Source organism: Carcharodon carcharias, chromosome 3 (assembly GCF_017639515.1).
Source record: "Carcharodon carcharias isolate sCarCar2 chromosome 3, sCarCar2.pri, whole genome shotgun sequence".
NCBI classification, from domain to species: domain Eukaryota; kingdom Metazoa; phylum Chordata; class Chondrichthyes; order Lamniformes; family Lamnidae; genus Carcharodon; species Carcharodon carcharias.
This window is the reverse complement of record NC_054469.1, coordinates 230,648,306-230,662,443: the sequence shown is the minus strand read 5'-3', so window position 1 is coordinate 230,662,443 and position 14,138 is coordinate 230,648,306. Positions and strand designations below refer to the sequence as shown.

Genomic DNA, 14,138 nt, shown 5'->3' with positions numbered 1-14,138 from the left:
TAATGCCCGAAAGAAAGACATGTTCCACCTATACGGAGTGAGCTGGAATTATCAACTTGCCGTTCACCTTGAGTTGTAGGAACCAATGCATGACTGACAACTGTCTAATTTGAATTCGTTGTGCAAGAACACCCTATATAAATGATGTGACTTTCTGTATCCAATTCACAGTTAGCCAAAGCTGCTTTATCTGCAGCCGAAAACTGAATTGTTTGCAACCAAGCATTGACAAGAGCTGCAAGTGGTTTGGATTGGAGACCTTGTTCTGCATACAATAATTCTGCACATCCAAACAACAGCCGTTTTAGGGAAAAAATAAGAATGGCTCTTGTTTTAAGCTCAAATAAGCAGCCAGGAAAACTCTTGGTTATAGACCATATGTATTAATCTGGTCCCATTCAGACTGGGTCTCCCTGCTCCTGCCTCATCTCTTTCTCTCTCCATTTTCCAGTCTTGTGTCAATGGTTAAATTTATGCACAGATGGAGTGTGCGAGGGACAGTTAACATGAACCCAGTAGATAGAAGTGCAGAAAGTCAGGATTGGAGAATTGATTAAACAAAAGGAGAACTGGACCAGACCATCAGCTAAGAATCCTCTTACAGTACCATACATCACAATGACAGAGTAGTAGACAATAAACATGAGCTGAAGGGTTCAGAATGACAAAGATTGCAAAGCCAGCCAACAGCAGGGAGACCCAGTTTGAACAGGTTTATGATTGATCGAGACGGGGAGTCAGGTGGCCACTCACCTATGGGATGAGGTGGAAATGGGTTCAATAATTACCAGCTGTTTAAGAAGAGTTCATCATACACTACTTGTATTTATTGTCAAAAATTGGTTACCTGGTAAAATAAGTATTTTTTCACTTTATGTTTAAATTCACATGGTATTGATCCTGAGCTAATATAGCAAACTTAAACCGATGAAGATAATTTACCATTTTTACCTCTGCCTCTGAAGATAGGCAGAGGTAATATTTATGCCCGTTAGTCTGTAAATAACATATTGCAATAACTAATGGATGGATTTTAACAAAACTTGCTACATAGCCCATGGAAGAGATATTTAGTTTTCGGCTAAGATGTGGATCCAGATACTGGAATTTTTTAAGGATCCGTTAACGTTGGGAGATAAGGCAAATTGACTTTTTCTTATAATGTTGTGGGTTGTTTTATTTAGAACGTTGTTGATTGCTTTAAAATGTTGCGGATTGTCCCAGCTGCTGTGTCCCAGCTGTCAAAATGTGAGCAGTTTTCACACCAGGTTGTTGGATGTGAATTGGCCTGAAGCCTCCTCAGTGAGATAGAAGCTCTTAATAAAAAGATTTCTTTTTTCAGCTTTGGCATTACAGAGCATCAACCAGGCAGGGAAAAGCCTCAAGGAAGAGCTGCATCATTGTAATAACATTGTGTTAACACAGCGTGGCAGAGGTATGCGCTCTATTGAGTGCCCACTTCACTTGTAGTGCATTGTGTTTGCCTGTGGTCATCACACGCACTGTCACACCACATCAGTGTTATTGAATAGTAAGGTTGGTTGTGAGCTTGATTCCAGGCACACCCTAAGTATTCAATGGAATGCACAACTTCTTGTCTGCACAGCTTCAAACACTTTTTTAAAAAAAAATGTTTGAAACTGTTAAAAAGTGGCTCAGAGATAATATTATTTAAAACAAATTACATTTTCCACATTTGCATGTTTTAGCAGGCAGTCACTGCTTAAATACTTATGGAAGGAATGCTGGCTGATTTTCTTTTCCATAACCCAAGAATGGTAAGAAGATTGAGAATGAACACAAACGAAGAACCTGGGTTGACATAATAAAAATGACTACTTGGGTAAGCTGCAGTACTTTAAATTCCATTATATGGTTGGTAGAGTTGCCCCCTCCCTGATTTCAACATATTTCTGATGAAGGATGTGACTCTCTACTATTTCAACTATTTTCTCTTCAAGACAGAGGGAAAAATTCTTAATACTACAGAATGACCTACTCAAGAACATGATCTTTGTTCCTGTGTTGTGGTTACGTAGCTACCCAATCCAACTGTGAGAAAATGCATGCATTATAGTTTTCCAACCACAGCTCTCAGGTCTAATCAATTTTGAAAGTCACTTTGAATCTCGTCCTGATGTGCTGTTGTGACATTTCCACATTTTAAATGTTCCTGGTTTTATTGCAACCTTCAAGCCATTCAGAGTCAAAAAAGGAAGCCTGCTTTTTCAGACTTATTAGATTTAGCACATCACTGTATTTTGATGTACATAATCAATGGTGGAAGGTTTTGTTGACAGTGCTATCATGGCACTTACACAGCAATAACCAGCTCACTGATGCTCAATTTAGGTTCCGCCAGGGCCGCTCTGCCCTTGACCTCATTACAGCCTTGGCCTAAAAATGGACAAAAGAGCTGAGCTCAAGAGGGGAGGTGTGATGAATGAATTCACAGCATCATTTGACTGAGTGTGAAATCAAGGAGTCCGAGCAAAATTGAAGTCAATGGGAATCAGGAGAAAACTCTCCACTGGATGGAGTCATATCTAACACAAAAGCTGCTGGAGGCCAGTCATGTCAGGCTCAGAACATCACTGCAGGAGATCCTCAGGGTAGTGTCCTAGGTCCAACCACCTTTAGCTGCTTCATCACTGACCTTACCCTCCATCATAAGGTCAGAAGTGGGGATGCTCACTGATGATTGCATAGTGTTCAGTATTATTCGTGACTCCTCAGATGTTGCATCAGTCCATATCCATATGCAGCAAGATCTGGACAACATTCAATCACGGGCTGCTAAGTGTCGAGTAACCTTTGCACCACACAAATGCTAGACAAAGACCATCCCCAAGAAGAGAAAGTCTAACCATTTCCCCATGACAATCGACAGCATTACCATTGCTAACACAAACTTCAGTTTAAAAAGAGTTAAAAACCCAAATTTACAAAAGCAGCAATCCAAGCCTAAACAAGCTAAAGGAATTTGACACAAGGTAAAAACAAGATACATTAGCCAGCAGCGGTACTCACTGAACTTTGAAAATAAAACTTTTATCACCCATGCTTGAGTAAAAAGGATCAAGTTCACTTATTGTGCAATTTTCTTGTGAATATTACCCAATTTGTGTGTATTACATTTGTGCCTACAACTTTTTACTGAAAATGTATTCCCATGTCTCTCTGCAGACTCCATTTGGTCAGAAATAATTATTCAGTCAAGAGTGACAGCAAGTAGGCAATCTGCCCTCAAGCTTTTGCCATTGTTGCTTTAGTCAATGACATGAAGGAATGCAACGCCAGCCCAAGTTAACTAGTTCACTAAAGGCTCTTTTACATTGGGGTAAGAGGTCCTGTTTCTGGAAAGATACCTCCAATGAGCTGCCTTATGCGTTTACATTCATTTTCAAGCATCACTGCCCTTTGTAGATTCCTTTGCTGACACAACCAAGATTTCACAGTTGTCTTGAGATGCAGGAGATGAAATTGCAGGTAAAAATCATCAATTTTCTACTCCATGGTATAGTTCATCACAGCATTAACATGCTGCAAGCCTGTTCTCCATGTTATCAATTCTAAAATTACATCATCATTAACAGGAAATAAGTTAGCAAAATGTATTGGGCCAGGATTTTTCCTGAAATGCGCAAAGTCCATTAGCGGGCGGAAAAACGGCATTCGCACTGGCAGCTTTTTGCGGTGAATTGTCTGCATTGCAGCTGATTAATTATTCATCCACGGGGAACACACTGTTCCACTGGTAACGGCATCCAATTTGCCGGCCCCACCATTAACTTAGTACTCCTTAACTCCGGGTGCCAAATTTAAACAGCACCCCTGCACAGTGTTTGCACTCTCTGCAGCAGCTTCAGTGAAGACATGGCTCCCAAAGGCAGAAAGCAGGCTGCACCCAAATTCAGTGATGCTTCACTGAAGTGCCTGTTGAATGCAGGTGAGGCCCGCCGTGATGTTCTCGACCCCTGCTCTGGCCGTAGACCTTCAACCAAGGTGGCCAATCCGGCTTGGGCGGCAGTTGCAGCAGTGGTCAGTGCAAACGCCCTGCAGAAGAGGTCAGTCACCTAGTGCAGGTAGAGGATGAACGAGCTCATCCATTCCACTAGGCTAAGACAACCATCTCATCACTCTCAATCCCACACATTCTCAAGCCCATCACATATTCCTATCATCTGCCCTTACTGCATCTTGCTCACACTGTCACCATCTGTCTTCGTACAGGACAAGCTGGCTCACAATAAGGAGGAGGTCCCATACTGGGGATGGAGTTGCCGAGATCAAGGTTCCCATGGACTTCAAAAACAGAGCCACAGGGCTGGCTGCAGAGACGTAGGCGAGGTCAGTGACGCACACCCAGGTGAGGATCCTGCACTAGAACATCCATCAGGCAACCATATTGTGAGTGATCCCTCAAGTTTCAGAGTCACCTGCATTCACTTATTATCTCTCTTTTCTTTCGTAGGCATGTCTGGGAAGCTGCCAAGGGCATCCACGAGCCAGGCCCTCAACTCTAGCCCTGATGACACCTTGGATCAGCAGCCTGAGGACTGCACCTATGAAGACCTGTCACACCACTCATCCATAACCTCCACCAGCTCATGGACACACACCTTGGTGGGACTTGGTTCTAAAGTAGCCTCTGGGTCACAATCTGGTGAACACAGCACGCCACCTGTTCCACAGGAGGCAGAGGCAGGGACATCAGAGATTGCTGGCACTCGGAGGACTGCTAAAGGCTACGATGAGTCAGAGTCCAATGATGAACCTCTGGACTCGGTCTAAATCAGTTGCTGGAGCTGCAAAGACAAGCACGGGAACATCAGGAAGGGATGTAGCTGCACTTCTCAGATTGCAACGTTTGATGGAGGAGTCCGTCCAGGTTCAGTCTGAGGCGATAGTGCTGACATGCCACCGCACCGAGGTCAGCACTGGCAGGTTGGCAGCCACCGTGGAGACTTTGGTCCAGGACATTGGTCCTGCACTGCTTCAGGAGCTGCACTCCAGCTACCCCTTCTCCTCAAGTAGTCAGCCAGGCGCCCTTGGCCACCCATAGGGAGAAGAACCAGCAGCTCGACACCCAAGGGCCATGCACCCAAGTGACTCCAGAAGTGTCCAACCAATCCAAATCCACTCTTCCTCTGACCCCATCAGCTCCAGCTCCACAGGCCAAAGGGCGTGCACCTGCCCCACAGCAGGAGATCCAAAGCAGCTGGGGCCCAACAGGTCTCAGCCCTCCAGAGGACACCCGCCAAGGTCATCACAGACAACAGGGCGGAGCAGTCAGCAGGTTACTTCCACGTCCGCTTTGGATGTCGGGAAGCACCAAGATGGAGTGGCAGGGTAAGCAAAGTGAAGAAAATGTAAAAGTCACTTGGTAGTACAGACCTTGAGTATGGCTGAAAAGAGAGACATGTCTAAGCTTTTCATCTGGCACTCATCAGGACACTTTCCAAGAATACCAATATAAGGGGAAAACAACCAATCAGGGTCAAGCTGCCTGGTTTAAATTTCAAACAATACTTGACAGTTAACTGTCAGTCACCATCGCTGGTGCACTATCCATGGCAACACCTCTACCAGAATGCACTTGCCAACCCATCAGCACTCTCCTCACATACAGTATAAATTGTTGTTTTCCCTTTATATTGGTATTCTTGCAAAGTATCCTGATGAGTGCAAGACGAAAAGCTTAAACATTTCTTTTTTCCGCAATATTGAAGAAGATGCAGTTGCACAACATTGGCACAGGTGTTAACCATATGCATATAATGTACACAAATGTAAATAGACTTGCAATCATTTCATATCTCCTCTTGCCTATGCTTCCTTCTTATGATGAGCTGTGTTACTGTAAATCATGTGTGATACCTTGGTTCCTGCACCCACTTTGTGACAATTGTCTCTCTCATGGGCCTCTCTTCTGCGTGGTGTGCTACCATCTCACTACAGTGGGTGTCCTGTTTCAACATAATGCCCCAAATCAGTAATGCCTGAGGAACCAATCCTGCATCCTGTGTGGTCCTTCTGATGATGTCAGGGATCTGAGACCTACTCAGGATGCATGAGTCATGGACGCTCCCTGGGAATCTGGCGCACGCCTGCATGATAAGTTTGTTATGATCTTACAGTAGCTGCACATTGAGCGAGTGGTAGCCTTTCCTGTTGACATACTGACTGCCTGTTGCCAGGGAACTTTTATAGCCATGAGTGCAGTCGATGGCACCCTGAATCTATGGAAAACTGGAAGTCTGCAAAGTCCATTGCGTCTGGCTTGCTTGATCACCTTCATGGAAGTCAAGAACTACTTCAAAGGGATTTATTGAAAATGTACTTGACCTAACATTTACATTTCTATAAGGCTACTTCTCCAGCTACGATGGTTATGGAAACATATCTTCCAATCTCATCAAGATGCATAATGATTCGTTCAGGGGTTTAAGAGTTGGGACATTACAGGATCTACTCAACCCCCGGCCATGAAACAAAAGTAACCGTTGGGTCAGACATCAGATAAAGAAACCCTTTCTGAAATGATTATGAGGGAGAGGTCATGTGACTGAAGTAACAACTTTGAAATCTCTTTAATACAAGCTGCTAAAGACAGAACAGTTCAGTAGTCTGGAAAAGCTGCCAATGAAGCAGTAAAGAGCTCCCTTCTCTCCTCTCCCAAGTTAAGATCCTATCTCTTACAGTTTAAAAATCCAGCACAGGGATTGTTAATTTTCCATTGAAAGGAATCTCAGGTGCAAAACTCATTGACTGCTGGAAGACATGGATTATAGATTACAAAGAAATGGTCTCCGACAATTGCAGTTACACGGGCTTCAACTCAACTCCTGGAATCTAAAGGAACTTGGAAAAATTTCTGCCGCAGCCACAGTGACAAACAAAGGGCTCCAATAGTGAACTCTCAAGTTTGTTATCTTTCAGCATTGAACTTTAATTTGGCTAAGAAAGGAACTACCTACCGTAAACTTGTAAATTTTGCATGCTTATGCGCGTGTGAATGTGGGTCACGAAAGTTCGAGAAGCGCGGGTTTACCTTTTAAAAATATTTTGCTATCTTTACTTGGGTGACTTTTATAATTCAATAAAATAGCTCCTTTATGTTTTAAACTTCAAGAAAGCCTGTCAGACTCATTTTTTTGTAACCAGTATGTAAATGGTTAAATACAGACATTGCGTAAAAAGTACCTTCATCCTTCTAATTCCTTCAAGAAACCTGTTACGGTCAGACCTGAGGTGGTAAGCTAGAGGAGTCATTTTCACTCCTCCTCATGTGGCCGTAACAACGTCTAGAGGGATGATAGCAGATAAGTTATTTAATGAGTACCTGAACAACTGTTAGGATCACATTGAGGTGGTGAACAAATCAAACATGATCTTTCATAACAATAATTGCTGAATAAAGTAGCTTATAGCCTAATAAAGAAAAAAAGTGAAATTAACTGTTGACCTATATCAAATCTTAAAAGTGAACTATAAGGAATAAGTGCTAAAAATAGTTATCTTTGTGGAAAAGAACAGCTAATTTCAGACAAGCTAAACTATTTGTTACGTATCCAAAATCTTAATCCCAAAGGTTCTTGCATATTTCGTTGCAATGTTGGGATGTATTGATCTTAGTAGAGAAACAACAACCTCTTCCACTGTAAGTAATCTGTGAAACTAGTGTCAATGTTATCAGTCTGTTTAAAATTTAGTCTCCCCTTTACCTGCACTAAGTGTTTAACAAAAGACATAGCAAATGATTTCCAGGGAGCAAATTAACCAATGAAAAAGGTGGTCATCAGTCTTGATTCAGGCAACTCTATCTATATCAATGTTATCAAGTAGATGAACTACAAGAGGTTGGCATTATCATGCTCACTCCAGTACTTATGTTTGAATAAAGAGACTCAAAATGAGATTTACAATAAAAGGAAGGATGCTGGAATAGGGATCATTTAAACACAGATGACTGAATATTTTGGAGCCCAGTTCTCCTTTCCCACTCCCTTTTGGGGTCAACTCTATGAACCCTGATCTAACTCTGCACTTTGCATTACTTCACTAACCAATCCTAAAACATTCACCATTTCATTACCACAATGATAAGATTGCTACTTCAATCGTTATGGTAAGCGTGAGTCACGTCTTTAGCTGAAAACAAATTTACCAGCGGCTGACATGATAATCTCAGATAAATATCAGCCAGCTTCATGAAAATAAAACATCCTACAATTAATTGAGGTAGAAATGGGTGAAGTGTTAGAATACTACCATAGGTAAAACACTTCTTAGGCGGGTGAAGAACACAGATGTATTGTAGGAAGCTACTGCAATCTAAAATTTGGCCACCCTTTCAGCTAATTGATTACAACAAAACAAAATATAGAAATACATCTACTCCTTCCACAATAAGCATAGTATGGCTGCAGTATGTACTATCTACAGGATTCACTGCAGCAACTCACCAAGACTTCTTTGCACCATCTCCCAAACTGTCAACCTCTACCACCTAGAAGGACAAGTGAAAAGAACATCATCATCAAGTTCCTCATCAAGCCAAACTCTGTCCTCACTTGGACATAGATTTCTATTCCTTCGTTGCCATTGGCTCAAAATCCAGAAAGTCTCTACCTAACTGCACCTTGGGAACATCTCACAAAGCCTGTAGCGGTTCAAGCAGAAGGCTGCCCAATACCTTCTCAAGAGAAACTAGGATTTGGCAATAAATGCTGTTCTTGCTAGCAATGCCCACATCCTGAGAGTTTAGTTTTTGTTTTTAATTAAGTAAGAAATAAGTTAGGAGGGTAGCTTGAAAAAAATTGAGGGCCTTCACAAAGTCTAGCTAGGGAACTGACAGGTGCAAACATGAAACTTATATTTCGTACTTCATTTAATTCACAATTAGTTGTCCTAGTTAGTGGGAGTACTGAAGAAATTATATTCTTGCTGCTTGTTTTCTGATGTTACAATACTCAAAAATGACATTGGACAGAAGAACAGTGATGTTATGCTTACTTTACTTCACTACTTACCTGTATTAAAACATTAATATAAACTGACACTGCTGTCCCTGTGAATAATATTTCTGTGATGAGAGAACTTAATCGGGCTACTTCTTTGATTTTGCAATTCCATCAGAGCCACATTCATAGTAAGATAATGAAAGTATTGTTGGCCTATTTTTGACCCATGTTCTACTTGAGCATTGCTTTTCCATTAAGAATGCGGAATAGGATTTGCCTCTTGTATCTCACTTAAGATGTACCTGTTATGAGTGCTTGGCCTAAACAGTAGGTGCCAAAAGTGAAAAGACTAATTCACTTGATCAGCATAGGTTTATTATAGAACAGAAAGTACACCAGAGGACCAGTCTGTGGTGCTGTGTGTGGGTGGTGGGTCGCAGGTTAATTCCTCCACTTTACTGAATTTCTAGTGTCTGCTTTGTTACTGGCTTGAAAACTCATAGGTAGAGTTGTTTCCCAGTTGCTGCTGTCCAGTGGTGACTAGTAGGCTCGAGTGTGGACTAAGCAATAACCACTTAAAGAGGGGAAAGCACTTTAAAAGACCGTATATACATTTAAAGTAACTAGCCTTCATAAAGACACAACAATGCTGAAGCATTGGATTTCTATGGGCACTCTGCTTCCTGCATTATTTTTCAGTCTTAGTGAGAGGGAAAGCGGAGCATTCAAAAGCTTAATCCACATTAAAGAATTTCCCAAACAAACCTTCATGGCCAATGCAACTGGATACTCTGGAATTCTTCCCTCTTACATTCCCCAGTATCACTTGAGGGATAAACGAACTATTCTCTTGCCTTGTTATGGAAAGTCAAGACCATTCACATCTCTCTTGCTCCAGAACTAATAATGGCTTTATTTCTTCATCACAGGAAAATACTTCTCTACTGATCAGTTCATTCACCCACCAGGCCAATCCTACCAAAAACAATAAACACAATTATGCTCCCAAAGTCCTCAACCCACTCAGGTCTATTCCAAAAAACAGGTTAAGTGCACAGCAATCTTTCTTGTTCAGGTGATTAGACCTTTCTGATTTCAAATCCACAATTATCTTTCACATAGAGACCAATTAGACTTTATAGACATTTCCAAGACTACCCTGGAAACTATTAAAAGTAAAGATCATAGCTCATATCTCCAGGAAGTAGAAACAACCCTGAGTATTGTAGTGATTATAGTACTATTTTTAGCAAGTATTTACAGCACACATTATTTGGGCCAAAATGTCCAGACAAGTGTCCTCCAATAGGGTTGCCACTCCTTCAGGATTGGCCTGGATCTCCAGGAATTGAAGATCAATCCCCAGGACACTGTTGCATACAACGTCGGAGAAATATCATAGGGATATTTAAAATTCTTTTTTTCAGTTTTCTTTGAACATTTCTCTTTACCTGATATAAAAATATTATAAATGGGAATTTGGCTAACAGATAAATTTCATTCAATTGGGTAATGAGTATTCTTGCTTTCCAATTGGCATAGGCAGTACGTCACAAGCATGGATGTGTTGGCCAACTAATAGCTGGAGTTTGGGGCAAGTCATGTGATGAAACTTCCATGAATATATTTAACTTCAGTTGGCAACCCTATCTGCAATTAATCCCACCAGCATAACCCTCTATTTATTTCATTCTTGTGTGTTTGTCTAGCTTCCTCTTAAATGCAGCTGTGCTAATCACCTGAACTATTCCTTATGGTAGAGAGTTCCATGTTCCAACCAATCTCTGGGTAAAGAAGTTTCCCTTGAATTCTATTGGATCTATTAATGATTATTACTTATGGGTCCATGTCTAGTCTCCCCAAAAGTGGAAATATCTTCTCCATATGTCTCTACCCTATCAAACCCTTTCATAATCACAGAATTGTTACGGTGCAGGAGGAGGCCATTTGGCCCATTATGTCTGCACCAGCTCTTTAAATGAGCATTATGACTTAGTGCCATTCTTCTGCCTTTTCCCCTTACCCTTGCACATTGTTTCTATTCAAATAATCATCTAATACCCTTTTGAATGACTTGACTGAACCTGCTTCCACCACACTTCCAGGCAGTGAATTCCAGACTCGAACCATTTGTTGTGTAAAAAAGTTTTTTTTCACATCACATTTGCTTCTTTTGAAAATCACTTTGAATCTGTGCCTTCTTGCTCTTGATCCTTTTATGAGCGGGAACAGTTTCTCCCCATCTACTCTATCCAGCCCCCTCGTGATTTTGAACACCTCTATCAAATCTCCTCTTAGCCTTCTCTCCAAGGAGAACAGTCCCAACCTCTCCAATCTATCTTCATAACTGAAGTTCCCCATCCCTGGAACCATTCTTGTAAACCTCTTCTGCACTCTCTCCAATGCATTCACATCCTTCCTGTAGTGTGGCACCAGAACTGTACACAATACTTCAGCTGAGGTCTAACTAGTATTTTATATAAGCTCAGCATAATCTCCTTGCTCTTGTACTCTACGCCCCTATTAATAAAGCCCAGGACACTGTATGCTTTTTTAATTGCTCATGCCACCTGTCCTACCACCTTCGATGATCTATGCACATATTCACCCAGGTCCCTCTGCTCCTGTACCTGCTTAAGAGATGTATCTTTTATTTTATATTGTCTGCCCATGTCCTTCCTGCCAAAATGCATCACCTCACACTTCTCCACATTGAACTTCATTTGTCACCTATCTGCCCACTCCACCAACTTGTCTATGCCCTTTGAAGTTCTACACTGTCTCCTCACAGTTTGCAATGCTTCCAAGTTTCATATCATCCACAAACTTTGAAATTGCTCCCTGCACACCAAGATATAGATCATTAATAAATACCAGGAAAAGCAAGGGTCCCAATACCGATCCCTGGGGAACTCTGCTACAAGCCTTCCCCCAGCCTGAAAAATATCCATTGACCACTTCTCTCTGTTTCCTATTACTCAGCCAATTTTGTATCCACATTGCTACTGTCCCTCTTAGCCCATGAGTATAACTTTTCTCACAAGTCTGTTGTGTGGCACTGTATCGAATGCCTTTTTAAAGTCCATGTACACCACATCAACAGCATTGTCCTCATCAAGCCTTTCTGTTACCTCTTCAAAAACTTTCCCTTTTAGAGATCCATGCTGGCTCTTCCTAATCAACCCACTTTTTTCCATGTAACTACTAATTCTATCCCGAATAATTGTTTCTAGAATCTTAAAGTCTGCTATCGGTTTGCCCCCAGTCTTCTGTTTTCCAGAGAAAAGAGCCCCAGCCTGTTCAATATTTCCTGATAGGTATAAGCTCTCAATTCAGGTATCATTCTAGTAAACCTTTGTTGCATTTTCACCAATGCCTCTCTAACCTTCTTGTAATATAGAGACCAGAACTGTTCACAGGACTCCAAGTGTGGTCTAACCCGGTACTATACAAGTTTAACATAACTTCTCTGCTTTTCAATTCTGTCCCCCTAGAAACCAATCCATGCTTTGTTGCCTGTTTGATTAATCTAAACCATGGCATCGCTATCTCTGTGGAAGAGGTGCAGTACACCATCAGCTCCACTGTAGTGGTCTCCTCTTTCACCAGAACAGGTGTATATTCCATTCCCAGCAACAGAAGAATTACCCATTGCCTTAGTATTCACTTATCTGTGTCTCAGTCGATGATTTTATTCTTGAAATGTGACTTTAAAATCCTGGGGAACAAACACTAGCTAAACTCCCAAACAATCCGATCACTATGTGAATCCAATACAAACAAACCAGCGTTTGTTTACGGTTGGCACTCCTACTCAATACCTGTCTGCTGAAAGTCAGCAAAGCTCACACACAGGCTTAACTCACAATTGTATTTTTCCTTCATGTTGTGAAGGCCTTTGACAAGTAGAACAACTTTACTGTTGTTCCATACAGAAGCTTTGACTGTACAGAGATGTACAACTATAATGTTTACTAACCCCAATGATCAGTGAAGCCCAATGGTCCAGATTCCAGCCAAACATTGATATTAAAGGATACAAAATGGGCTGTAACTTCCAAACTCCAGGTCAGTGTAACTGGGGGGCACCCCAAAGATGTAGTGGGGAATACTGTAGGATCGGAATCCCCTGCAACTGGACTGTATAACAAGTGATGGAAGAACCCCAAAACCCTCACAGACACAAGTACTGTGAATGAAAGCCCAGCCTCAAAACAAAACTCACCGAGGTAGGCTACACTGTGGGGTGGGGGTTAATCTCAGACATTCCAACATCACAATAGAACTGATACTATTAGAAGGACTGGAATTTAAGACAACATCACAGCAGTGAACAAAGGATAACCACCATCATGTAATCTAATTAAGAAATGAAGGAGGCCATTGTCACAACCAAATAGCCCCAGACAACATCCATTCACTCCTGTCATGGAAGGAGAGAAACCTTTCACATAACGATCAGCTTTGGAGCCAGGGATACCTCATCTTGAAGGGATTCATTGCTTGCAGTTGTGGAAACAACATCAGCACTGAGTAGGACTGTCTGAAACAGGCTTGAGTGATCAAAGAAGGTGCTAATCACTAACCATCCACCAGGATGGCCTCAGAAAATGTGTTTGTGATATTTTGACAAGGATCATCATAAAAAGGGCAAGAGCGAAGGATTTGGCACTGCAGTCAAGGAGGGGGGTCAGGAAGAGTCAACCTGGCTTGCAGACCTACAGTGCTCACCTGAAGGACCAACTGTGTGGAGGATTGTAAGTTATCAGCCAAATCTGAGGGTTATTGGGACTGAGAGGTTAGAGTAACTTAAGAGTAACAACCAAATACAAGAAGTTTGGGTCTGAACTAAGTACAGTTAGGGCAGAAACGTGGGGTTTAGCCTGTGGTTTTTCCAGTAAAGGTTTTTCTTAATGAATCGTGGTGACTTTGTGTGTTTTAGTTAGCAGCTGAGGTCGAATCTTGGAAGGATTTAAATTGGATGAACCAATCGAGGTGTTGTGTCATTTAAACCAGCTTAGGGTTTTGTATTAGGGCATTAGGACATTTATTTCTAATAAACAGCAAGTTTGTAGTTGAGAGGAACCCTGTGTCCGTGCAATTTTGTTCTCTATAAAATCCTAAAGTCCAAGAACCATTGTAGGAGGGGAACGAGAACGGGAACAGCTTACA

General features: G+C 41.7%; 1 protein-coding gene across 3 annotated transcripts in view; it reads right to left on the bottom strand.

The window, feature by feature from the left end:
- Nucleotides 1-14,138, bottom strand: part of LOC121275825 (LYR motif-containing protein 4) — a 247,122-nt gene that overhangs the window by 4,298 nt on the left and 228,686 nt on the right. Inside the window, exons 3-4 of one of the 3 annotated variants that reach the window (XM_041183499.1) lie at nt 8,469-8,512; nt 7,292-7,307 (exon numbers count right to left, since the gene is read on the bottom strand). The exons of 1 other annotated variant lie outside the window; for it this stretch is intronic. In XM_041183499.1, coding sequence (XP_041039433.1) covers nt 7,307; nt 8,469-8,512 — 45 coding nt within the window. In that variant the 3' untranslated portion in view covers nt 7,292-7,306. Of the gene's footprint in view, nt 1-7,291; nt 7,308-8,468; nt 8,513-14,138 lie in introns of those variants that run through there. One more of the 3 variants, XM_041183497.1, reaches the window with a different exon arrangement.